This window comes from Barbus barbus (genome assembly GCF_936440315.1).
Source record: "Barbus barbus genome assembly, chromosome: 16".
In the NCBI taxonomy this organism is placed as follows: Eukaryota; Metazoa; Chordata; class Actinopteri; order Cypriniformes; family Cyprinidae; genus Barbus; species Barbus barbus.
Window position 1 is genome coordinate 29,086,484 of NC_136744.1, and position 27,263 is coordinate 29,113,746.

Here is a 27,263-nt window from a genome sequence, read left to right on the forward strand (position 1 = left end):
GGTTCTGGTATATGTTTTTGTTTTTTAATAATTTAAAATCAATTTAAAAAACTTATTTCAGCTAGTTGCCAGGTAACATTTCTAATTTTCATTTAGTTTTGATGTACTAACATAACTAAAATTAAAAATGAATGAAAAATATATAGACATTTTTAAAAACAGAAACAAAAAAATTACAAAATATCTCTGTTACGTAATATAAAACAAAAGTTAACTGAAATTAAATAATAAATATATCAAAAACTTAAATCCTGTGTGGTTCTGGTATATGTTTTTGCTTGTTAATAAAAAAAAAAAAAAGAGAAAAAAAAAAGTATTATTAAAATTTTTTTATTTTAGCTAGTTGCCAGATAAAATTTTCTTAAAATAAGTAAACTGAAGCTAAAATAAATATATAAAACCCTAAACCCTGTGTGGTTCTGGTATAAAGTATATTTTTCTCTGTTAATAGGTACAAATCAAGTAAAAAAGCTAATTTTATTTCTAGTAGCCAGGTAACATTTCTCATTTTAATACAGTTTCTCTTGAAGCACTAACATAACTAAATTGAAAAACAAACAAACAAAACACATATAGACTTAAAAAATTACAAAACATGACAAAATTACTAAAAAATGGAAATAAAATGAAAATAAAAACTAATTCAAATTACTAATAAAAATGATAGAATCTCTGATACTAAGGTCTCGCACATAGCGCATCCTACGCTAACCAGGAAAAAGATGATGATGAAGGCAGCAGACACATTCAATGCATCGAGCAGGAATGCATGACTCTGGGTCACAAAGAGATTAAATGTGTGTCTGCTTATTATGGTACCAATAGCTGCTCGCATTAAATTCAAGGCATTAATGTTTGCCTACAGAACCACCACTGGCTCTGCACCCCTTTACCTAAATTCTTTACTTCAGACTTATGTGCCCTCTAGAAGCTTGCGTTCTTCAAGTGAACAACGAATTATTGTACCATCCCAAAAACACAGAAAAACACTTTCAAGGACTTTTTCATTAACTGTTCCCATCTGGTGGAATGACCTGCCCAACTCGATCCGAGCAGCCGAATCCTTACCCATCTTCAAGAAACGGCTAAAAACTCATCTGTTCCATCTTTACTTGACCCTCTAACTCTAGCACTATCTATTCTAATTGTATTTTATCTATGTCTTTTTATTAAAAAATAACAACAATAATAATAATAATTATCTGTACTGCGTTAGGCTAACCAAGACTTGTAATAGCACTTGCACGTTGTTGCTCTTTTGTTGGTTTTGATTGCTTCTTATGTCCTCATTTGTAAGTCGCTTTGGATAAAAGCGTCTGCTAAATGACTAAATAAATAAATAAATAAATAGTGGTGAAGATATGAAAGTTCAAAACCTGAACAAGACTGACTCATAAACTGAAGAGTTGCAAAACTTTCCTATCATGCAACATTTCCAGTGAATAATAACTTACATTTCCTCACATAAAGCCACATTTATCCTGTTTTTTTTTCTCAAGCTTTAAACTTTTTGTATGGTTTTTGAGGCTTTCAAAGATTCATCATGAAAATTCTGCTAAATATCATCTTTTGTGTTTTTCAAAGTCAGGCCAGAGACTTTCCCTGTAGTTAGTTTTTCAAAGTTCTAAATAGAACAAAGATTATTGGAGTGTTTTTTTTTTTTTGAGTTTCAAAGCTGTGTTATTTTAGTACTACTGATATCCTACTTATTAAAAGTTGAACTAATATTTGATACATTTTAATTTATATTATTTAATTAATATTTAATAATATTGGTGATAATATTTTGTGTACTGTAAAAAAAACTACTACTAGTTTACTGCTAACTAGTAAAACACTCCATAAACATGACGAGCTGCAGCTCAAAATACATGTTAGATGGAAACATTGTGCTTTATGATGGAGTTTGTAGCTTAATTCACTAGATTTGAAATAGTTTGAGCTGCAGTTCAGTTCAATAGGAAATCAGTTGAAAGCATCCAGTCTCTCGTAGCATTGAAGTGAATGTTCAATTTATCATATTGTAATAAATATTTGAGAAATTATTGCTGTGTCTGATTGACTACTGTTTCATTTTGCTTCATCATTTACAGATGATTCCTGCTGCTTTAGTTCAGCTCAGGATCCCAAACATGTACACTGCAAGCGCAGAGGAAGTAACGCATCTCAGGATTCAAAAGTTTATAAATGAGGAAAAATGGATCTTGTGCAACTTCAGTTAGTTAATTGCACAAGGATGTATTCATTTCTCACAAGGAATATTAACTAATGTGCTGTTTTTGTTTTAAATGAATACACGCTTTATTTTACTCTCAAATTATTTATTCTCAAAGAAGTGTAGGCTAACAGAAAAGGAGAAATAGTAAATTATATGTTGTCAAATAGTTCTATAGGACTTAAAATTGTATTAATGTACAGTCGTTTCTGATTATCTGCAGCTTTTTTAGTAGAAAAACCCCAAAATGCATTACTGGAAAACAAAACAAAAAAACAGCATTACTGTTTAACTTGAATTAAGAAATAATTTAATATTAAAGAAATATTGTGGAGGTGGTGTGCCAATATGTAAAATGCAATATAAATGAAAAAATAAAAATAGAATTTTCTAACTTGAACAAACAATAAACAGTTGTACTTTTATTAAATAAAGTTAACAAAGATGAATAAAAACGGTAACAAATAGCTTTTATTATATATGTGTATATAATGTATATTTGTTAAAACAACATTACTGTTATGTTTAAAGATTTAAGTGTATATACAGGGTGTTTTTTTGTCAGAAAAGCATGAAGCTTCTCATTTACAAATATTAATTCAATACAACCCACATTCCCATTTAATCAGTAATTCAGTAATCATTTATCAATGGATTTAAGCCTGTGATTTGGAAACAACTTTGTTTATTGCTGTAACAAATATTTTTTTATTTGCTGTTTCACAAATTCTGAAATAGATGCATTAATAATAAAATCTCTTAAATACTTGTCATCATATCAAAAGCTGCATTTGTTAAAACAGAATGAATACATAAATAACTGCTTGCTGATGAATGCAGTTCTATGCAACAATTTAGTAAATAAAAACATATTCATATTGACTAATAAATCAGATGTTTGTTGGTTTCTGGTGTAAACTCATTTTCACTGTTATTGCCTAATCACAGCGTATATCCTGGAAGTTTGTTGATCACCAGATCTGAAATGTGATGGTAATTATTGTCCAGTCCCAGAGAGCCCAGTTCATCCTGTTCCTCATCAGCGTCCGTCTGCTCTGAAGATGAAATGGACTTTAGCACCGGGTTATTAGCCGCTAAATCTGAGTCCTCTGACACCCGGCTAAATGTCATGGCCTTATCACCAGGGTCACTGTCAAAGCTCTCCGATTTTCCAAATGTCCTGCGCACAGATGGAGTCTTTTGTCCAGCGTTCTGCGATCCAGGCCTGTGACGTTCAGACTCAAACTCATCCTCATCTGAAGACAGACTCAGAGCGGAGGTCTGAAGACGTGGTCGGATGACGTGTGTGTTTTTGAGAGCACGCTGTGGAGAGTTCTCTGCTTTGACAGGAACAGGCAGACCTTTGCTTGGATGAGAGGAACTTGAAGAGCTGGAACTGCTGTTTCGTTTACGTCTGCTTGGTTCTGGACTGCTGAACGGGTCGGGTGAGTATCCCTCGGTTGTGTTTAGGCTTGTGAAGTCGTCCTGATACTCTTCTTGTCCGTAGAAGCCGTTACTCAAGCTTGTCCTGCAAGGATGGCTGCTTGCTCTACTATCTCCTCCCTGGAAGCCAAGATTTGTATCATGAATAGATGAAGCTGAATGCTGGTCACTGCGGTCTGAATCCTGACTTGGAATATGGATTTGAGCCTTTTTGTCTTTCTCAGTCAAATGACTTTCCTCGTTTGGTGCCTTTGTGATATGCTTTCCAATACTTGGTCTAGTTTGTGATTTTGATGGAGTTTGAATTGGTGTTGGGTGCATATCAAAACTGCTAATTAATGTTTCAACAGTTTCATCTAAACGAACACCTCTGCTAGCTGCCTTACGAACACGTTTATGGTTAGATGATGATGGCCGGTCCTGTTTTGCATTTTGGTATTCGATGCATTCGTGTCGTTTGGTACCTTGTTTGACCAGTTTGAGTCTGAGACGAAAAGTGTTTGTCAAGCCGTATTTAAGCATCTTCTTAGGTTGCAGCTTTTCTTTGTTTCTCTTCGCACCAGTTGCACTCTTTAATGCTTTCATCTTGCATTGCTCAAGTCTCTGTTTAGGACTTGTTTTCTGATTCTCAGCGTTGGGTTTTGCTCCTGACGGTTCCTGTGCTGATGTGTACAGCCACGCAAGGTTAGGATGAACCGATAAGGGCTGCTGCTGCTGCGCCGTCTGGCCGTTCAGCTGTGAGAGCTCAACTAGTAAAGCGTTCAGAAGTGGTAACTGTCTGATAACATCCCCAAATGGAGCTGAGTCCGTCTCTTTATGCTCCAACCTTGGAGTTGAAGTTAACTTAATCGATCTGTCCGCCTTTACAGCCATCATCTCTGCAAAATCACGCATGTCAGATGATTCTACTTCATTATTTCCATCTTCTGGATCCTCAATATTAAGGCTCTCCATTTCGGCAAGTAAACCCATAAACCCTGAAATAGGAAATAATAGTTATTTTTTTAAATGAAACAGTTTGCATATGTGTTTTTGTTGAGTATCGTATTTGATACATCAGGCTTTATTTTATATGGTGAAAATATGGAGGAAAAAAACAGCTGAGCAAAAATATGAAATTTGGTGCAGATGCTGATATTTTTATAGCCAAAAAGATGAAATTCTGTTGCTTGTAATGTAAATGAATGAGATCTTTATAACAGCGTAACAGACTACTTTACATAAAATGTCATTACTCTATATCTTCAATATTGTGTTAGTAAGATGATATTTACATGATCAAAATATATAATACAATGATGATTGAGAGATGAACAAATAGATGTTCCTCAGAATCCCGATGATCATATTTGAATATGATTTCATAAGATAATGTCTGGATAATCAAGTAAACCTAAGTTGCTTTAGTTCAGTAAATGTTCATTTTGAAATATTACTAACAATGTACAAGTTATTCTTGTTTACTTTATAAAAATCAGTAAAGATTTGACCACAAAAAGACGAGCTGAAGGCCTTTTACTTGCTAAAAACGTATATCAACCAAATGACAAGGCATGTAGTAGATTGCGTGCGATCATTATTAACATCCTACTTTTACTCTCCTGTCGGTTCTTCACGCTGGAGCTGTAAACCAGAGGTGGAGGGCAGAATGTGGTGTATTCCTGTGCATCTTCACACCATGAGATTCTCTGTTTTTTCTCTGTTGTCTCAGTTTGAGTAAAAGCTGGAACCCCTGGCTGCTTTGCTTCTGATATCATAATATCAGCAGATCGTCCATCCAGGCTTATTTGTTGTAAAAGGACATTCCCAGGATGGTCCTCAGGTACTTTTGGTGGCATCTCATCTTTTTCAGGACATCTGGCATGCACTGAGGAGTCTTGTCCTCCTTTTCCACGGGCCACACCGACTTCATAGACTCTATTTTCTGGGATGTGAGGAATTAAATGAGCTCCTAGACTTACAATGTTATAAGCCAGAGAAATAACACCTATGCTTCTGCCCATTAGACTGTATATTGGGGTGGTCAGTCTCTCTCCATAAGCCGATGGGTTGCCAATACCCTTGATTTTCTCCGTCACTTTAGCGAGCGAAATCAACGAGCTTCCTATAAGTTTAGGAATCTCATCTTTTACATCCAACACCATTGCATAGAGAGGGGTGTTCATGAGATGAGTGTGTAGCGAATGCAAACTGATTTTAAAAAGACACGATTTGCCTTTATGGAAGGAATACTTGAGATGCTCTCCATCCTCTGGTTGAGATATAGCCTCAGGTGATAGGCTTAGATCTGCTTTAGATGGGAGATCCTCTTGTTTTGATTGGGATATCAGCAGTGTGGGGAAATCTAAGAAGCGAACAGCCACCGCAGGATCCAAAACATTACCGCGTGAACCGTCAAAGCGAACGTAATCGATCACCAGCTCCAGTGAGAAGAGAGTTTCTTGCGTTGAAGACATGTTCTTTGGCGTGAGAGTAAAACAAAACGCTTTCATATATAAATACTCATTTTTAAAGGTTCATTATATGTTAAACGCAACGGAGATTAAACTGAACTCGGAAGCGGGTGTTTGAGAGCGTCGCATCGCCTAGCAACGACATCGTCGCAGATTTGATACGTCACGGACGCCGAGGGTTACTGGGAAATGTAGTTTATTAGTTGTCCTTTACATAAATGATTATATTGTAGTCAAGTGTTTTGTTTAGAAGTATAATGCTAATAAAGCGTATATATTATTACTAAGTGGAGCTATTTTTTTATTTTTTATTATTATACTCTGATACATTTAAATTGTTATTTTCTTATTGTATGATTTGCATAATTTTAACCATGTACACTTGTTGCTAAAGAATGGAACATTCTCCTAATGTTATTCTGTGGTTGTTAAATAATAATAATAATAATAACGATAAAAACAAAAATAATTATTGATCCCTCTTTGGAAATTCCAGTTGACAAAGCAGCACAATAGAAACGCAAATAACATAACATCCAAACAGAATATATATTTTTTATAAATACCTCAATATTATTTTTCCTTTTTAAAATTATTATTAGTAATAAGTATTGCGCAGGTACACATGAACCAGTGGCCAGTGTAATGTGTTTTTACTTTTTAATTAAATGCTTCGTCGTTTATTATTTTTTATTTATTTATTTTTTTGCAAAACAAACAACAAAAAAAACTGTCAATAAGTTAACTTCACTAAATAGTTTTAGATATGTAATTAAAGCACACTCAATTTGGTTTATTTCAAAAAAGGGTTTCCTCTGTCTTCCAGTTGGGGCCACTATTACTCCAGATTCAGATCATAGTTGCTTTTCATTGACATCCAAGAATATTTCAACCTTAAATACCCAAAGACCAAACAATCTCAACTTAAATGACCTGATGTGAAAATTATGAAGTTTTCAGAAATACCTTTGTCTATTTACTGCTGTTTATATATATTCCTGCCCTCCCTGTGAACAAGTGCGTGGGCGGAGTTTGGCAACAGCTCAACCAATCATCTGCCGCGGTGGGCGGAGCCACAGACCGGCTTCATGTGATCCGAACAAACGCCAGTATTTGGCTTGAGTGAGTGGAGGGTGAAGATACCAGCTGCTCTGAGAACATCAGTGTTTCTGTGGAATATGGTCATTCACCGGCTCTGTATTTTAAAGGAACGAGACTGATGTTCCTCTGCACATTATGGGAGTTTCTTGTACTCTGAATGCTGAAGGTAAGGTTGACTTTTTTGAAAAGTAGCCCACTATCAGGCAGACAGTCTATGGTTGTTACAGTGTTGCGATTTTTGTAACAATAGCTGCAGTGAGTTTCTTTTAGTTTAGTAAAGACGCGTCAGGTTTAGTAATGTAAACCCTTGGGTTGTGACCTAATGAGCGTGCAGCAGGTTTGGGCGCGTTCCTTGTTGTCAACGCAAATGATGCCCAAATATGATGTCTGTTTGACAGCTTACTAATTATTGAGGAAGTCCTTTTGTTTTGGAGGTGTGTGAAAAATCATTACCTGAGTTCTCACTGTTATTGTTGTGTATGTGTGTCCTTGAAACAATACTGAGAACTCAGATGAACATATCACACAGACTCATGACGCATGCACTTTGTATCTGTATTGTATTTATGATGTGATTTGTACCTATCTCTGGAGTTATCAGGTTCAAATGTAGCCCAGGGACTGTGGCAGTCAAGATAAAGTTGATTTTGAACACAGGCTGTCAGATATCCACTAGAGGGCTCTTGAATGTTCTTTTGGATCAGTGCTATTGTCAAATGCTCTATTATAGTGATTATCCATACACAAGTTTCCAGTCCATTAGTCTTTGCAAGAGTTTGGTCATCTGAAACTATACCACAATAACATGCAGTTTATATGGTAGACATATTGAAATGTGAATTTTTATTTACTATGTTTACTGATGCTTGAGTGACACATCAGATTATTTCTTTATATGTGATGATAATTTATTTACAACAATATTTAAGTATATTTTTAAGTATAATCTGTACTCTAGGCTTTGGTTTATCACATTTTCTGTCCTTTTCTTTTGTGGAAACCACAGATAACACTAACAACACTAACATGTTTGTTTTTGGACATGTCTTGTACCATGGTAATTTCATGGTATACTTTAAACATACCTTGTAAATACCATGGCATATGAATGTGGAAATCATTCAGTAACATAGTGTATATTAAAATACCATATCTGATGCCATTGCACTTTTTTGTAAGGGAATGAACTGCCTGTGCTGCTTTATAGTTAATAATGAGTGATCACTCTTTATTCTGCTCTAAACAAAGACATCATAAGTGCTTTAGTGTCTGTGTTAACTGTGTAGATATTAATGCAAGCATCTTTATGCTTTGTCACTTCAGTATGAGTGTTTTCTCTGTCTTCTGAACGGCCAGCCTGTATCAGATTATGGCCAGGTAATTGCACGTTTGATTAGACAAGCCAAGTCCTTGTGTCAAGGTTAAAAAAGCCATTTCTTTATAGCCGTATCAGTAATACGTCAGGGACACGGACAGGAGAAAATCCTTCTGATGTTCGGTTCTTTCGTGCTGGTTAACAAAATTGCACCCCCGTCTCTGAGGATGAAACCACCTGGAAAGCCTTTATACTTTGTAGACTCAGAAGTGCATTGTTCTTCAAGGTGAAGTGTGCTATTAAAATAGTTTCTCCTAGTCTAGTTTAGGCCTAATATATAGAGACAACTATATTGTGCACTATCCATATGTTTATTTCCCCAAAAAGTGTTGCAGATGGTGGGAAAAATGCATTGTTATAGTTGTGATGAAACGGAAGTAGCGACAGATATTTTGTTCTGTATTGTGACGCATGTCCGAATGAAATGGATTTCTGAAAAACTAAAAATGTTGGTCTGGGTTCAATCTATCGGTTGTTAATTGGATTTTAAGAAATGAGCATTGCATTTAAAAAACGTGAAATACGTGCTTATGCACAGAAAATAAGTTCACAATAAGATCAACATGCATTTAGAAAATAGATAAGGATGCATTTTGATTTAATGCCGACATTAAATGCAAATAACACACAGCAGCTAACCGTCTAGTCATGCATGCATAAATAGATTTATTGAATCCCAGATCTGTTGTTGTTGACATCAAAGGCCGTTCATCCAATCAAACTCTACAGCGCTAATTGATTTGTCATTTGGTAGAAGTTAAACAAACTACAAAGATGCCACTGCCACATTGTGGTGAAGTGAGATCTATAGTTTTGTTTCTCAAGAATATTGACAAGCTTAAAGACTATGGTATTAGACAGTGTGCATTTTAAAAAGTCTCTTAATAGACTCTTGTTGTAGGCAGCAATTGACAACGTTGACACTCATTGAACTGAATTGAATCAACAACGAATCACAATTCTGAATCTAAATAATGACACTGTTGTCTTCTGTAGAGCTGCTTTGTTGCTGAAATTCAAAGCGCTTTAAAATTGATGCAACATGATTGATGCAATTTTTCAACATTAACAATATGTTACTGTTTATTACTGTAAAGCAGCTTCGAAACAATCTGTATTGTGTAAAATGCTATATATAAAGGTGCCTTGTCTTAAGTAAGTTGTGCATTTTCATTGTTATTGGTATGTTTCAGTTTCCTCGTTGTTTCCTTACATTCCTCTGAGAGAAACGAGAAGTTTGTCTTCCCATCGCTGGGTTTAGATGGCACAGTGACTGCAGACGGATGTTTATCTTGCGTTGCACTGCTGAATGCTTTCATAACATAATGACAGGAAATTAAAGCTCGTTTTGGAGTCCTCTCTTGAAAATAACATCTGTCAGGACAGGTGGACAGCTGCTCGCTACTCTCACATCGAGCAGGAACTCTTTGTTTAATGTGCACCAAGTTAGTAAGCGTTTTTATGGTTTATTTGCATTGTTTTAGTGTGTCGGATATGGAAACGTGTTTTGATCTACTGTAGCACCAGTCTGATTGAATAGGATAGGGTTCTGAGACAACAAACATATGAATCTTAGTTGTGCATCTAATCCGTCGGATAGGAATAGAATATCTTGAGACGTGGCAATCAGGACCAAAGGATGCCAAGACAACTGTTTATCGCTGTTATCACCCTCATTGCGTGATATTACAAGGATGTTTCATGTTTAACCAGAAGAGATGAGATGGACTCCAAATGAAATGGATTAGTAGAGGCCATCTGCTCTTCATGTTTACTGGCAACTCATTCAACATCTAATGGAGTCCATCAAAAATGGCCTTTCCCAAGGCAATAGTCACTATTATTAATGCTTATAGTGATTTATACAAACCATTGATGCTCAGTATGAAACTTCATCAATTATGTTTATGCACCAAACATGAATGATTCCTCAAAATCTTAAAATAGGCAATCCACAAACTCAAATCATATCTACAGAACAAAATATCACAGACATGTTTGGTTTGCGTGCATTGGATTAGATTTTTATGTTTTATTGCATATCAGGGATCTTTAGCCATGCAAATTTGTGCTTGGTTTGTAATCAGTCACCCGTCTGGTTCATTCTCTCTTGTACTTGTTAATGACCAACACTTGTGACTGGCATCATCAGAGCAGATCTCTGCCAGCTGGTTGATGCCACAACAGGCCTGTTTGTTTATTCGAACCGCAATTGTGGAACTGTTGTCATTTGGCGGAGATGTGAGTATCACAACAATGAATGTTTTTTATTGGTTTTGGAATGTGGAAAATGTAATCTTTTTAAAAAACTGAGCTATTATCAGCTCTCAAACATGCTGTTGGGTCATTCAGTGTCAAATCAACCAAATTTCAGAAACTTCCCAGACTTAAATTTCTGCTTTTGTAAACAAGAAAGACTAACATAAATAGTGAAGAAAGACAAAATATAAAATCTCATGTATGTATGTTTACTAAGTAATTCACTATTTTGTAGAGGGTGATCAAAATAAAAAATTTCACCTGAGATTTGGAGCCAAAATACAGGAGGGTAAAATGACTTTTAGAAAGATGGCAGCATCATTACATTATTTATACTCTGAGATTGGTTGGTCTGTTAGTAGAATCTGTTGACTTAGCAAACTTTGTTGTATATTACAGTTCAAACACAGGAAAAGCACTTTTCGAATTTTTTCCCAAAGATTTGCATGGTTGTAATTCAATAAGTATTAAAGATATCTTAATATCCTTCTAGATTCTGGTTCTTAACAAGCTATTATTTTGGTATATTCATTTTTAAGGCCATATATGGTTCAGTTCCAGAGATGTGGGGATCTCAATGTGGCCTCATGATTAAATTGTACACATTTTCAGTTGTCAAAAACCAAATGTGCGTTACTTTGTATACTGTACAGCTGATACTTTTTGTTTTAAAGAGAAATATCTGAAAAACAAATAATGTTGAAACTTCAAGTGTATTTTGTTTCACTCTATCGAAACAATCGCATAGAACATATGTCCGAGTGCCATAAATATTATTTTCCTGAAGTTTACATGTCTGCAACTCAAGAAGTATTAAAGATATCTTAATGTCCTTCTAGATTCTGGTTCTTAACAAACTTTTCTTTTGGTATATTGACTTTTATGACCCTAAATGGTTCAGTTTCAGAGATATGGGGATCTCAATGTTGCTCCATGTGCAAATTGTTGAATTTTACCCTTTTTAAGTGGTCGAAACCAAATGCAGGTCACTTTGCATACAGATGACACTTATTGTGTATAAACTAAAGATGAATGTCTGAAGAACAAATAATGTTGAAGCTAGAAATATATCTTGTTTTCCTATATCAAATTTATTTTAGAGGTCCTATTGGTTACTAGAAGTGCACTGCTGCCTTCACATTAGAAATTGAATAAGGTTATACAGTTTGAATGGCTCTATGTTTACAAGTTACTCTTGTTGTGCGTCTTTATCTCATTTAGATGTGTTTGGCTCATGATTTGAATGCTAGGATGCTGTAGAGACATTAATTTTATTTGTAAGGCAGGTTGTGTAACACCCTCTTTAACCTCTGGCTGTATCCTGATCTTGGGCTCGAACACTTGACATTGTTCTTAGCTATAAGGACATGAATACACATATGAAATCTGAGCAAGTATATATCCATCATTCACTCGTCAGTGTGCACACATCCACCCCGACACCATCTCATCTTGCAGCTGGGTGAAGGAGACACCCTGATTGAGTTTCTTATAGATGTTCTTGTGTTGCACGCGTGCAGGTATCAGGCGGAGATGATTTACTGGCCCAGGGAATATCTGCTGCTGCTAAATTTGGCATTGTCATTGACGTTGCTTTACCCTTTTGTTTGTTGTTGTGTATGGATTCAGTCCCACAATGCATCTCTAAGTGCAGTTACAAATTATTAAGAAATGAATGCTTTTATTCATCAAGGATGCATTACATTGATCAAAAGGGACAAAAAACAGACATTTATGTTGCAAAAATTGTAAACTTCAATTAAATGCTGTTCTTTTGAACTTTCTGTTCATCAAAGAATTCAGAAAAATAAAATGTATCACGGTTTCCACAAACAAATTAGCTTTTTTTTAACATTGATAACAATAAATGTTTCTTGAGCAGCAAATCAGCGAATGATTTCTGAAGGATCATGTGACCCTGGAGACTGGAGTAATGATGCTGAAAATTCAGCTTTGCATTACAGGAATAAATGACATTTTACGATATATTAGTAATATTACAATAGAAAGCAGTTATGTTAAATTGTAAAAATATTTGATAATGTTACTGTTTTTGCTGTATTTCTGATCAAATAAATAATAAATGCAGTTTTTTTTAAAATAAGAGGCTTCTAACTTACTGAAAAATGTCTTTAAAATGAAATCTACAGCAGAACGTTGGTGGATCTGCATGCGAATGTTTTTCAGCTGCATGTAATCACATTACAGGCCCTATGTAAGCATGTTATGTTTTGCAGAAGATATATAAGTTGGTTATCTCCTCGTTCTGTCACTCACCCCATTCTGTTTCTGCCATCATGGCTTTACTGGAACATTTATATGAGAGTTTGGCAGTAAATGAAGCTGAAGTAATTTTTGCACTATAAGCACCCAGTTAAATTGCACAAATAATGTTTCCCCCCTTTCATTTTTTAACCTACTGAATTCATTTGAGTAGTGTCATAAATTGACATGTCAGGCATGACATGAAAGCATCACAGTGTTTTATTATCCAAGGAAGTATTTGAACATAGAACAAATCACATCACAAATCCATTTTGTTGTCAGATGTTGGCGTTTCTCAGCCACACGAGTGACGTCTTGCAGTATTCATGCATCAGGGACTGAAGTGGAAGAAACAGCTCATTTGTCGTGTACTGTACTGCTTTTTCAAACACTTCTTTGTAGGCTCAACGGGATCTGTGTCATACATCCTGTTTGACTTTTATTCTTTTCTTTATTTTTTCCAGCATGTATGTTTATGTGCCCGCATGTGTCAGGGATGCACATTTGTGGTCTATTTAACTGCTGTAATCCAATCGCTGGCCATATGCCACATGTGATCTGCCGTTGGTTGGTTGATGGATGCTTTCTGACTGTGGAGGCCCATTATTAACACATTTCCTCCAGAGTGTGCTTTGTGTTAATGGATTCAATTCTCTGGGATTGTTCTCTAGTCCCAAACTAGTCAAGAAGATTAAGAAGAACATGCTGTTAATGGGTTTTGAGCACAACGTGGATAGAATGTGGAATTCAACTGATGTGCATCTGACTGACTTTTAGAGAATTTGTACTAAATGCTTCATAGTAGTTTTGCTGTTTGTGTGTTTTGTTTTCAATGTGAAGCTGCTTGTGCACTGATGCCAGACTTTTAAAAGAGATCATCTGGTTTTTCTCTGGTGTTCATGTCAAAACATAAACAGACATGCATACTATGCATACTGAATGAACCGCAAGAGTGCTGGTAATCATGAAAGAGAAATTGGGCTAAAGGTCAAAACATTACGTTTTTCTTAATCTGTTAATCTGTTAAAAAAGTATGTAAAATTAAGGTGTTTACATGATTTATAGCAGGGTGTTATTTTGTCTGTTATTGTAATGGTGTTTTTGCTTTTTTCAATGTGTAAGAGTATCGTTAGTGATTGGATTCACTTGAGAGAATTTTAATTTTTTTCATCTAATATTTATATTTTGTTTAATTATTATTTTCAGTAATGATTTTTAGTTAACAATAACAATGCTGATCCAAACAGTTATTTTTTATGAGTAATCTATTTTGTTTCATATGCATCAAGTTGGAAAACAAAGAGAAAATAATTCAGATCTTTTGTATAGTATTAAAGGGGTCCTATTATGCCCTTTTATGAAGCTTTTATTTGGTTTCTGGGGTGTACTAGAATAGGTTTTCATGCTTAATTGTTCCAAAAATGCATTTATTATTTATATATTGTTTTTACATATTTTGCATTATTGAGATGTGAAATGTGCTACTAGAGCAGCTCTTCTTCTTCGTCTTTTCTAGTGCAGCTCCATCAGGCCGATATAGATACTTCAAAATATTGGCGATGCCACTGTATTTTTTTTTAGTGGTATTATCGTCAGTACGGTAGTACCATAAGTAATGCTGTATGTGCAGCAGGTACACTATTTAAATCTTTAATTTGAATGCATGTATACAAAAATATTACTAAAGAGTCTTTTTGAGTGCTGCAGCCTTTCTGCTGTGCACTGTAATGTATAATGTACTGTATAGAATTCACACCTTATGTGCTGTTGTTTGCCTGATGCTTCAGTTCATTTTGCAATGAGATATTGTTATTCACGCTGTAGTTTATCAGGAGAAATGGATTGAAAATATTTTCAGAATTAGATAATTTAGTCCTTCATTCAACAGATTCGTTCAAATGGCTGATTTATTCAGAAATGAGGCAAGTGACTTCTGTCTTTATGGATGGGTTACTGAATCATTGACTCACTTGATTTGTTCAAAAACGTGGATCCATTCAGTAACGAAACACCGCTGTGTTGCTCGGAGACACAAAACAGTTCTGCTGTGGCTTTAATTGGAATTATTTCCATCAGCGAAATTGAGCAAAAACAGTTAATATTGCGTCTAAAACTATTGTATAAAATCACATTGCTATCGTGTTGAAACATTTTGGTCGTGCAATGTTGCGTACCTAAATCATATATTACAAATTTCAGGTTTTTTTTACTACCGCAGTATGCATCTGTAAGTTTCTGTGTGTGATGTTGCGCTCATTTGTTTTGATTGCTGCACGAGTCTCTCTCTCACACACTCACTCAGGCTGCGTAAGCCTCATCTGGCACAAAATAAATACATTCTCAGTCGCCGTAAGTGTGATGTCAAAACAGACCGGCTCGGAAATCGGCAGACTGACCGGTGGTCACCGGTCCGAGCTAATTCTGGTCCTTGGCCGGTCGATCGGTGCATCTCTACTAAGATGGATTTAGTTTACACTGATTCCATTTGACTGATAACAATAGCCAGTTATTCATTCTCATTAAAGTATCCAGAGGAAAATATGGTATCTTTTCATGTTTATCTATGTATTAAGGAAAATTTGGTTCATTCTGTAGATTTGAATGAATAATTAACACAATACTGCATGGTATCGCAATATTATTTGGTATCATGATACTTCAGATGGTATAGTATTGTCAGACATTTTTATGGTATCGCGACAACCCTACTGCGTTCTTAGCACTGAGACCAAAGCAAAAGTTGAGGTCTGAATGGAGAAGCGGTGATGCAGAATTAGCATCAGCATGCAGATGGCACCATGTGGGTCAGGACTGCCGACCCGTCTGGCCAGGGGTCATGATGTATGGTGACAAAGAGCACTGTGAGATGTTATGACCCACTTATCATCTGAAGTATGAGCTGCACACGTGGTTAAGTGAAATGTAGGCTAAGACCGACATACGGCTTACATGCATTTAATCCTGAACAATTTATCACAGAGTGCTGCTTGTGGAGGGGAAAATGGATTTCATCGCTTAGATGAGTCTGCAGCGTTTGACCCTTGTGCGGATAACAGTTCTTGTTCATAAACAGTCAAAATAGTCACACAAAACAGTCCAAATGATACCAGGTTGCTTTATAGGATTCATGAAAAATCCCTATGGTTTTTTTTCCCTATGGAATTGAATTTTCATTGAAGTTTAATGTCCTTTAGAATGCCTGGATTAAAAATTCAAAAGGATCAACAAAACTAGTTTTGTATTGTAGTTTGTGTCATTTTGTGTTTGTGTGAAATTTGCTAAAGCAGTTTTACATCTCAATCAAGCCACATCAGTGCTGTAGGCGTATTTTACATGAATTTACCACAGTAAACCATGGACAAAATCAAAGTAAATGCAGTAGCTCTCATGTCTAACTGCATACAATGGCAGCAATAGCAACATGAAAATACACTAGTGTTCAATAAATAATTTTAATTAAACTATTAATTTGATATTCTGGTGTCTCGGGCTTTTTCTTCATTGTAAGTCTGCGGTATTTTCTCACTTGTTTGGTCTGCCAGGTGAAAATTGTTCAACCAGTTACATACTTAAGTTTAATACTTAAAACCTTAACCCTAAGTTTGAGCAATAGTAATAGATGATGATAGACGTCGACAAATATTTTTGTTAAATTATAATGCAAGTAATTATAGCACATTATAGTTATATAGATTTGATTATAGCAAGTAATTATAGCACGGGGGAAGTCGTGGCCTAATGGTTAGAGAGTCGGACTCGTAATCGAAAGGTTGCGGGTTCGAGTCCCCGGCCGGCAGGAATTGTAGGTGTGGGGAGTGAATGTCCAGCGCTCTCTCCACCCTCAATACCACGACTGAGGTGCCCTTGAGCAAGGCACCGAACCCCCAATTGCTCCCCGGGCGCTGCAGCATGGCTGCCCACTGCTCCGGGTGTGTGTTCACGGGGTGTGTGTGTGTGTGTGTGTGTGTGTGTGCATTTGTTCACTACTCACTGCTGTGTGTGTGCACTTGGATGGGTTAAACGCAGAGCACCAATTTCGAGTATGGGTCACCATACTTGACAATACGTCACGACGACGACGATAATTTAGCCCTCCCGGCTGCAAACCAACAGAAGAAGACACACTTAAGAGACGTTCAAAGGAAGCCGAGTCAATAAAGTGTGGGAAGGTTTTACAAAACTACAAATAAAAAGAGGTCTCCGGTGTGAAGGCCCTGATATACTCATGCCGAAGTTCTTTTCCTTTCTTCACTTTGAGATAAAACAAGTTGGATATATGCTAGTAGGACTCGCTGAGAGCGGCGTTAAGATGAATAGCTTATGTAAATATATGCTGCGTGCTTTCCTCTCAACAACAAAATAAACACAGCAAATATGGCAGCGTGGAAAAGCAGCAATTAAGAAAGCATCTGATAATAGTGATATGAATATGTTTGCACGAGCTCCGCAATCGGCACTCGCATTTATGTAAATAACACTTTAAAGCTAGCAGCTTCAACTTGATTTTCAGCTATTAAGCAGCTCTAAATGTAATGTGTGGAATATGTTAACTTAATATTTTAACGAATTGCATGAGCTGATCAAAGCCTAATGATTAATGTGTGAAATAATCAATGATCTAAATCATTTGTGGTAGCCCTCGTGAAAGTACTTTTATTATTCAGTGTATGTGCATACATTGGCTATTTCTCAACAGTTTTGTGTGAAGAAAGAGTACACTGTAAAATGCTTTTTCAACGGCAAAGATAAAACACTTTTTCATTCTTTATACTTCAAAAATGTCATGTTTAATTTAATGTGTTGTGAAATTTACTAGCACTTTGAGTGGAAATGGTGAATCCTACACCAAATTTACCATCTTACTTTATAATAATCTTTTTAAACTTATTTCCCAGTGGTCGTTGTCCATTTGAGTCTGGTTGGTGAATGTCTGTTGACTCACAGTAGAGACAGTGAAAGTGAATCAGTCATTAACCACGCTGCCGCTGGACTCAGGGGCCACGAGGGTTAAACCCGCTCGCTTTTCTCCAGTGGCTCCAGACAATTGTGACACTGACCCCGACGCTCCGGACCTGGGATCTGAGATGAGAGGGATTTCGAGTGCATACCTCAGGCCTATTGTGCCGGCTGAGCGTCTGAGGGAGAGAGGAGAGGCATGCGGCCGCTTGTGGATTCTGCTCTATTCACTTTCTCTCGACTCAGCCTTTTTCCTGTTCCTATTTTCACAGTTGATGTGCAAGATAGTGAAGTGCAGTTTGCACAGTTGGGAAGGCCACCGAACAGAAACATACGCGGGTTGGTACAGAGAGTAGGGTTTCATGGGTAATATGTTCCTGCTCGTATGGCCTTAAGCGACTCATTCATTTTTGTTCACTTGTTGTTTGTGAATTTAAGTTTGGCCTTGTCAGCTTTCCCTTCATGGTCTTTCAAAAGGTCTTAATAAAATACAAATAAAAACTTTAAGCAGCCAAATTGAATGTTTAATTTTTTCTTGTAAGAAAAGTAGTTTTCAAGGTATTCTAGGTGGTTTTCTGCATGTTTATTGGGTGTTCTGGATGGTTAGTAGGTTACTTCCTGGTTACTAAGTCTGTAATATTCTGGATTCTAGAATCGTGTTGTTTATAAAAAAAAATTGTGAAGTTTTTCTTCTTGGTCTTTAAAATTGGCCAAATTACATCACTTTATACATTCAATTTCTGTTTAATTTATTTCCTTGTAAATAAACTTCATCTGAGGAAATATTTGTGTTTTCAGAGGAGGTTATGGACACTCATAATGTCTAAAAAAATCATTTAGGCATTTTTATTTAAATATTTATTAATTTTGTTGTTAAATCTTTTTAATAATTGTATTTGTATAATTAAAGGTCCCATGACATGCTGTTTTTTGGATGCTTTTATATAGGCCTAAGTGGTCCCTAGTACTGTATCTGAAGTCTCGTTCCCGAAATTCAGCCTTGGTGCAGAATTTCAGCCACTACGAGCCAGTCCCACAATGAGCTTTCCTTAGGACGAGCCATTTCTGTGTCTGTAGCTTTAAATGCTAATGATGAGGGGAGGGGCGGGGCAAGGTGGAGGGTGGGTGTGGCCTGCAGCTTGCGCCACGGTACCATGCGCTCATGTTGACAGTGGATGTATGGCTCGTAGACACGCAGTCCTTCAAGCTTTTCAGTTTTGACCCAGAATCTGATGCAGATGGAGAAGCACCGGATGAAGAAGTTGCAACTCAGCAGCTACAGCAGGGCGTCTCCGAATGGTTAGTTTAAAATATTGTGTCTGGATACGGTCAGTGTTTCCCACACATAGACTTTACCTTTACCGGGTACATACTAACAAACCTAGCGACTTTAAAAAAAGCAGCAGACTCATCAATAAATCATTTACAAAACAGCGTTTACAAGCACTTGTCGCTTACTGACTGTTTGGACTTTTAAATATGAACACAATTTGTCTGTTAATATACGCAGTTTATTACACAAAACAGTAATATAGCTAAAAAATATAGCTGCTTTTTAGTGTAAGTTAGATGTATATTGATTTTATCAGACGATGTTGCGATTATAAATCAGGATTTAAGGAGGATAGTGAGAGTGATTCAGGGTTAACATGTATTATTAATTGGTCGCGTTTACTAATTATACTTGTTTTATGTATGACAACAGAAAATATGTAAATGTGAACAGCTTTATAGAGTAGAACAGATCTGAAGTGCCAAAAAACAATGCTTCGCTCGTGATGTCTCTTGCTCGCCTCGCACGGTCGTAGCTCATTTTCTCATGGGCGGGCAAAGCAGAGATAGGGGAGGTAACCTTTCCCCGTATGACGACATAAAGGGACGATTCCAGATCGGGCCATCTGAGCTTTCATTTTAATGCAAGGCGAAGCAGGATACCCAGGGCTCGGTGTACACCTATCGCCATTTCTAGCCACTTGGGGACCATAGTCAGGCTAGGGGAACTCATATTAATGTTAAAAAACCTCATAAAGGGAAATTTTCATGCCATGGGACCTTTTAAATAATTTTTATTTAATGTCATATTTTTTTCCAAAGTGTCTTCTTGTAAGTTTTTATACATTTTTATCCCCAGGAATTTAACCAATGACCTTTTGCGATCTTTTATAAACTTATTTTTCAATATTTTTATTGTATCACTCCTACAGACAGTATTTTATAGAATAATATAAGTGAAAAAGTCATTTTTGGCAGTCGCATCCCAAGAGTCCTGATATGCATCAAGACCTCAAAAACAAGCAGACATCATTCTGTGTGTAATAATGAAAACTCATCAGCCGTTGTGTTGGTTGGAGTGGATTAGTATTTATTAGACTGGGCTTTCTTATTATGAACTCTTAAAATGCTGTTTTTATGGGTGAGGAGTTTCAATTATTGTGTCAAATGGAGCGTAACCTTGACAGATGTGCGGTAATGTGGTCACGATAATATGGTTTGTGTTAGTATGAGCCGCATGGGAGTTGATGCTGAATGGATTGATGTTCTAACCTCCTTCATCTGACCTTCTTTTGGCAAACAATATTAGAAATCAGATTCTTCTTCATGCAGTACATGTGGGCTAACAATATTACATCAAGTTTAATGCAATAATTGTCTAAATGAGCTTTGAAAAATGCTGTCAGTATAATGAATCATTAAAGATACATTTTATTTTGAATGTGTTTTGTTGAACAATTTAAACTAGTTAAATTCAGTGGCTTGCAAATAAGATTTTGAATTTGATTGGAAGTATATATGAAAATCTTTCAATGTCAATGCATCTCTTGTAATCTGATACAATCACTGTACCATGGTATTCCTGGAAGACTTTTTTTCCAAGTGAAACAAAAGCTCAGTACATGCTTATACAGGAACAATATACCTGTCAAATGAAAATGCTGACATGACGATTTTTAGGACGAAGCAATTTATTCTAAGAATGGCTTAATTACTTTACATGCATAACAAAAGGACAAGCACAGAATCATGGGAATAGACATTCCTGGGTAAAGAAACGTAATTTGATGTTGAACATTTCTACCTGGAATAGTAAAACTTAGTTAGGCTTTTCTTACTTTGCACATGGGGATGTCATGGACCATTGAGTCAGTTGTTCAGTGTGTGTTTAGCTCATATTAGTATTATTTGTCTAAAGCTAAACTAAAACTTTTGTTTTTCATTATGTAGTGTGCATAATCTGTGCAGTGCATGGAATAGCTGGTTGATTTGATACATTTGCACAATGGAGTGACTTTTCATATCAGTTTTGTTTTTTAACTTCTCTGATCAGACAGGTTTTGAAGCTTTATACTAAATTTAAAATGAACCGTTTTTATATCCAATGATGCTGACTGTGATCATTTTGTATGCTAGTGTTTAAAATGTTTAGCAATACACTCTTAAAAATAAAGGTTCTTTGTTGACATCTGTGGTTCCATGAAGAACCTTTAACATCCATAGACTCTTTCCATTTAACAAAAGCTTCTTTATGGGAAAAGGGTTCTTTTAGATTAAAAAAAAAAGTTCTGCACTCCAAGAAAAAAATGGTTATTTTAAGAACTGTTTAATGAAAAGTTCTTTGGAGAACCAAAAATGATTCTTCTATTCACAAAAATTGGTGTTTCCAGTCAAAAATAAACAGCCTTTTTTTCTTGTAGATCTGTCGTCATGCAGATTTACTAATTTTGGTAACTATTTTTCCTTCAATTAGCACAGATTTAGTTTTATTTTGTTTTATTTTTTGGGAACTGATTGGTCATAGGCCTCATTGATCTGAGGTGCATCAGACCAATGAGGCCTACGATTATAAAACCTGTGCTAATTAAAAGAAAACGAGTGGATAAAAAGATTGAATAACAAGAAATGCATAAGCTACTTATTGCTGATCATATTTGATTAGGAACACCACAAATGTAACAATCTGACTTTGCTGACATGGTATAAAAAAATTGTACCCTGTGTCAGCAAAGTCTGTAAGTTTTTATACAATTCGAAAGTATTGACTAGCATTTCGTTATTGGTCACATGGTCAGGCAGCTCGACGTGTTTGGCTGTCAGTAAACCATTTCAGTTCAACATCTCGATCTAGTCCTGCATTCACTGGTTTTTTTTTTTCTCAGCTGGGCTTGTCCTCAAAAGTGTTGTTTCCCTTTTCCTGTTTAACTAATGAAGGCCAATTAAGCTTAATTGGAGAGCCACTTATCAAGCAGTTCTGTATTTAACCTTCCCTGTCAGCGGAGCAGCCAGTGTGTCTCTGCCACAGGTCAGAGCTCATTTAGTGATGCGTGAAAGCTGAGATTTAACTAATTCGGTTGCTAAAATGCGCATCGTGCAATTACATTTTAGAGCATTTTAATGCGTTTCTCCTGCGACGTTAGTTCTGCCCTCTTCCAGGCTTATCTTAGAGCTTCTCCTGCTCCAGAAACTTCCTGCGGCCACGTATAATAGCTGATGACCGTTTCATGAATACGAGTCGTTTGATAAAGCCAGCGATTGTCTCATTCCAGCGGTCATGTGGTTTGACCTGATTTCTAGAAACAACTGGTTTTCATCGTGTTGACTAGAAGTGACTAAATCCAACCTGATTCACGTTTCTTTTACTAGCAGAGATGTTAGCAAATGCTTTGTTTTGACATAAATGATGTGAATGTTGCAGGTCCCCGTGCTTTGATATGACAGACTAAATATTCTCTCCTTCTTTAATGTGGATTAGCTATTAAAGCTATTAAACAATAGTTTAGTCAAACAAGATCTTACAGGTTCCTAAGTGTTGCATGACACTTGGGTAGAAAAAGTTAGGGATAATAAAACAAAGGGCCATTACAGTGATTTTACCACAAAAAAAAGGGGTTTTCTTTGGATAAGTTCAGAAAATTTCAATTTTTTTTATTATATAATTGTTTATTCACCCCATGTTCATCATATTACCTTTTTTAAATAATGAAATTTGTATATAGATCAAAGACGATGCATTTGTGTCCGCGTCAAAATTAAGTGATTTATATGTAGAAACCATTACAAGTGCCTGCTTTAATGTTTCAAATAATGTTTGTGAACCATAAAATGTCAAAATATGGGTGAAATAATGTTCCATGATAATTCAGTGTATGTATAAATGCAAACATGTATGATAGTCATTATTTTTTACTCTGGAAGAAACAAGACACATTGTAATGTACAGAAAAATTAATTAAAGCTGTATTAAACTTTGACTGTTTTCATGCTTGAAACCCCCTTTTTGTCTTTTGAGGCGTATCGTTTTGAATAATGTACGACATTTACGATGAGTGGAAGCGGGTGATGTCAAGCTTCAAAAAAGATTCAGAAGCCCCAGATCAGTCCAGTTTGTGAACTCATCATTCAGGCCAGTTTTGTGAACTGGATCAAATGATTCATTGAGAAGATCTAACTCCAGTGAATGATTAATTCTTGAAGTCGTATGGGTCTGGAACGAGATTAGGGTCAGTAAATAATGACAGAATTTGATTTTTTGGGAGTTATTGTCTGACAGTGTGGGTCACTCAATCAGAATTGGTCTGGAAAATCGGTTTTAAAACATTTTAATTTGTATAAATGCATCATTAACCCCGACTGGATTAAATGAAGAGATGGATCTTGTTTGTTATTTGTAAAGGGAAATTGCTGGCTTTGACAATCATCCCTCATTGATTAAGATCAGCTGTTACCAAATTTTCACTATAAAACTGTTGTTGCTTTTTGCTTCATGAGCACTGAAGAAAGCATGGGCTCATTGGTCTGTTTTTAAGACACTTAGCACTTTTGTCATTTTTTTTTACTTTTGCGTTTATATTTTTCATAAACCGTTTTGGTCTGATTTATATTTTTCCAGTTTGCGGACAATTATAGCTACTTAATTTGTATAAATACAAAATAATTAAAAACCGTGTTTTCACTGAACATTGCATCAAATTTTTCATGACATCACTGGACTCTTGTTTACAGGATATAAGTGATTTTGACAGGAAAGAGCTGCCACTCTCTGAAAGAGCCTTTTATCAAGCGTGTGAAGGAAATTGGCCTTTATTTCCTGTTGTGTTCTGCCATGCTGGTCACTCTATTGTTCTCACATAACAAGTGCTTAGAGGACACAGTCACTCAAACTGCATTGGAAACCAACTGATGCGTTTTACATTCGATTACCTGACACTGTTTGGTAACATTATCTTGTAGCACTTCCAGATTCTCAGGCGAACTCAACAAGACTTAATACGCTTTTGTAGATCATGTTGTTCATCTCAGGCCAAGGTTGCACATTTACTGAAAGTGAAAATAAGGACAAATGGCTTCTGTTTATTTATTTTGATCATTTGGCCACTGTTATTGAGAGGATTGCAGAGAGAATATGAACTTATATTCACAGCTCAATATGTTCACCCACATGACATAATGTAAAAAAAAAAAAAAAAAGGAAATTGTGATTACCAATCCATTTCATGTGATCTTGTTTGACATATTTCCTCTTATAACAATATGTTCAACTCCAATTTATAGAAACGTGGGACATTCGAGCCTCTAATTGCCATTAGTTTACGTTGTAGCCCATAGGTAGCAGGTGATATGATGCACCCCGAGCCGGTTGAAAAAAGATAAAAATGTGCCGATTCAAGTCGGTTGAGATGTTAAATGAATTGCGATACATTTGGGGGAGGTGGTTTATTTAAATGTATCTCTGAGGGGAAGTTTAGATGGTATTTCCTTTTCATCATGTCTCTGTATAAAGCATTTTGAAGTAGTGTTTATAAGTACAGCTACTTTGTTTACAGTGGTTACCAAGGAAATGACATTTATTTGATTTGGGGTTTGATTTAAAATTTAAATTTGTTATTTGACATATTTCAATTTCATAAAGAAATGTACAGCATTTTGTCTGTGAAATATTAAAAGGACACTGTTTCGTGTTTGCTAAAAAAATATTGCGAGAAAATTGTATCGTGAAATCAGTTGAAAGAGTTGAGTGAATCATTACATCCCTAATATATATGATTTTATTATTTGTATTTATTAGTTTATCTGTATATTTTATATTTTTATATTTCTGTACTTTACTTTTAGAGTAAAATAGCATTCAGATGACCTTAAATCTTACAAATTGGCTGTCTGAAGTCCTCATTACCCTCTTTCTCTACATTAGTTCACTAATATAGTCATCTTGAAGAATTGGAAGGAAAAAAAAAAAATTGGTGAGTGAATTCAAATAGGATGCCGCTTTTACAGAGCTTGTACTTGCTGTTTAATAATAAACTAAAAAAAGTTGTGGTTGATTTGCTGTCACATGCAGTGCTTACCTGCTAAGCTTCAGTTGTAACTAAATGAAACTAGTGTGAACCATAAGTAAACAATTTAGGAATAAAATGACATTTGTGTAATTGCTCTTTGGGTGCCAACTTGGATATTGGGAATTAATTTCATGCAAACCCTCACAGTGCATTATTGGTGTCTTCAAGCCATTGACTGTACAATGGTTGTACGCTTCTTACTGCAATGCATTGTGGGATTGAATAGTTTGGTTTTGGGAACCACTTCAGTCAGCTGTACTCTCCAATAGCGCACTATACAATGATTTTGAACACAGCTATTGATTAAAAGCCACAAGGGATTGGCTTGCTAAATATGTTGAGTATCCTGTTTTACTTATACATCACATTACCCAAGTAAGTTGGTCGAGCACCAGTGTATGTTGACTTCTAACGCCAGTAAAGGAAAGTAGTCTAGTTTAATTACTTTGCCTTTCTTGCATCTGAAGAATTGCCCTTATTTTATTCACCTCAGAGATACGTTTGTCTGCAGATAATGATCTGGACTGACAGTGGCCTGATTCTTCCTCATCTCCTCTTTTCTTGTAATCTGTTGCTCCTTGGCAATGTCGACCAGATCGCAGATCATCTGCTCCTACCTTCCCTCCCCCTCTCCTCCGAGTAAAGTCCTCTCTGGAAGACTTGCTCCGAGCTCACGGTATGGATGTGCACTGAAACAGAAGCCACCTTCTGTGCCGTGAGGTGAAATGGAGCAAGAATGAGGCAGATGTATCATTTCCTTCACATTGTACCAGAACGGGTTGAATTGAAAAAGACTGTTATGCAACAGAGACCTTCGTTGCTTTTGAAATATTGAGTTTATTATTGCAGTTCTGCTACATTATGTCAGCACTTGAAATCGGATGGGTTGTAAATGTTTTTAAGAGGTGGTTTTTCTGAAACGGGGTCATAAACATCCACATCTTTGAAGCCCCAGACACTCTTTGTCTGGGACGTAACCATATTTACAGTGCAGTAATTGCAACAAATGCCACATGTCACAAACATGGTTTCCTTTCATAAAATATTGTTTTATTGTGAGTTTGTTTGAATCATTAATAAGATTTAAGTCCTGACAGGCAGATGGTGGCCTTTTAAATGTCTGCATGGGCGGAAAAACAAAGAAACAAACACAAATGAAAAACATTTTCACAGCTTTGATTGTCATTACACAGCAACCTGTAGTTTTAGCATACCATTGGTCAGTGCTGCTGAATAATATAACCTAAAACTAGATTAAAGTCATAGTTGTGTTTGAAACATGGCTGGCTTCTCGCTGGTCCAAGCAAGTTTAGGTGGTTAATTGCACTGTAAAATAACGTTTTGATTTTACAGTCCAGTTGACCTACTAGCCAAGGTGTCTAGTTCAGCTTGTAGACCCAAAAGTTGGAAAAATGGATTCAAGGTCATAGGTTCGCTTCCCAATGAAAACAAGAACTGATAAAATGCGTACCTTGAATGCAGTGTATAGGTCACTTTGGATAAAATGCCAAATGCACGAACCGTGTTGGAGGTAACGCGTTGCAAGTGAAGTAATCAGATGCAGTTGTGGCCTAATGGATAGAGAGACGGACTCGTAACCCAAAGGTCACGGGTTCGAGTCTCAGGTCCAGCAGGAATTGTAGGTGGGGGGAGTGAATGTCCAGTGCTCTCTCCACCCTCCATCTCCAGACTCTCTCCACCCTCAATACCACGACTGAGGTGCCCTTGAGCAAGGCACCGAACCCCCAACTGCTCCCCGGGCACCGCAGCCCTACTGTTGAATTTTGAAAACATGTAGTTTTGCACATCTCTGCTAAAGCCAACCTTGAAAATCATGTCCCAAAACTACTTCGCTACTACCTTAA

General features: G+C 36.2%; 2 protein-coding genes across 3 annotated transcripts in view; one reads left to right on the top strand and one right to left on the bottom strand.

Annotated features, from left to right (window-relative positions):
- Nucleotides 1-2,608: 2,608 nt before the first annotated feature.
- Nucleotides 2,609-6,262, bottom strand: LOC306882271 (microtubule-associated protein 10-like). Its single transcript, XM_079436785.1, has 2 exons — nucleotides 5,250-6,262; nucleotides 2,609-4,635 (listed from the first exon to the last, which is right to left on the bottom strand). The coding sequence occupies exons 1-2, from the start codon at nucleotides 6,148-6,150 to the stop codon at nucleotides 3,158-3,160; spliced, it is 2,379 nt and encodes a 792-aa protein (XP_079292911.1). The 5' UTR covers nucleotides 6,151-6,262; the 3' UTR covers nucleotides 2,609-3,157.
- A 964-nt stretch (nucleotides 6,263-7,226) lies between these two features.
- The window catches only part of LOC306882768 (signal-induced proliferation-associated 1-like protein 2), a 156,953-nt gene continuing 136,916 nt past the window's right edge, over nucleotides 7,227-27,263 (top strand). For both annotated transcript variants that reach the window (XM_079437641.1, XM_079437642.1), the window contains exon 1: nucleotides 7,227-7,378. The gene's annotated coding sequence lies outside the window, so the exon portion shown is untranslated. The remainder of the gene's footprint in view (nucleotides 7,379-27,263) is intronic.

Coding starts and splice junctions, on each gene's coding strand:
- LOC306882271 (XM_079436785.1), bottom strand. CDS start 6,150: ATGAAAGCGTTTTGTTTTACTCTCACGCCAAAGAACATGTCTTCAACG. Junction 4,636..5,249: donor GAACCGACAGGAGAGTAAAA/GTAGGATGTTAA, acceptor TTCCTATTTCAG/GGTTTATGGGTTTACTTGCC.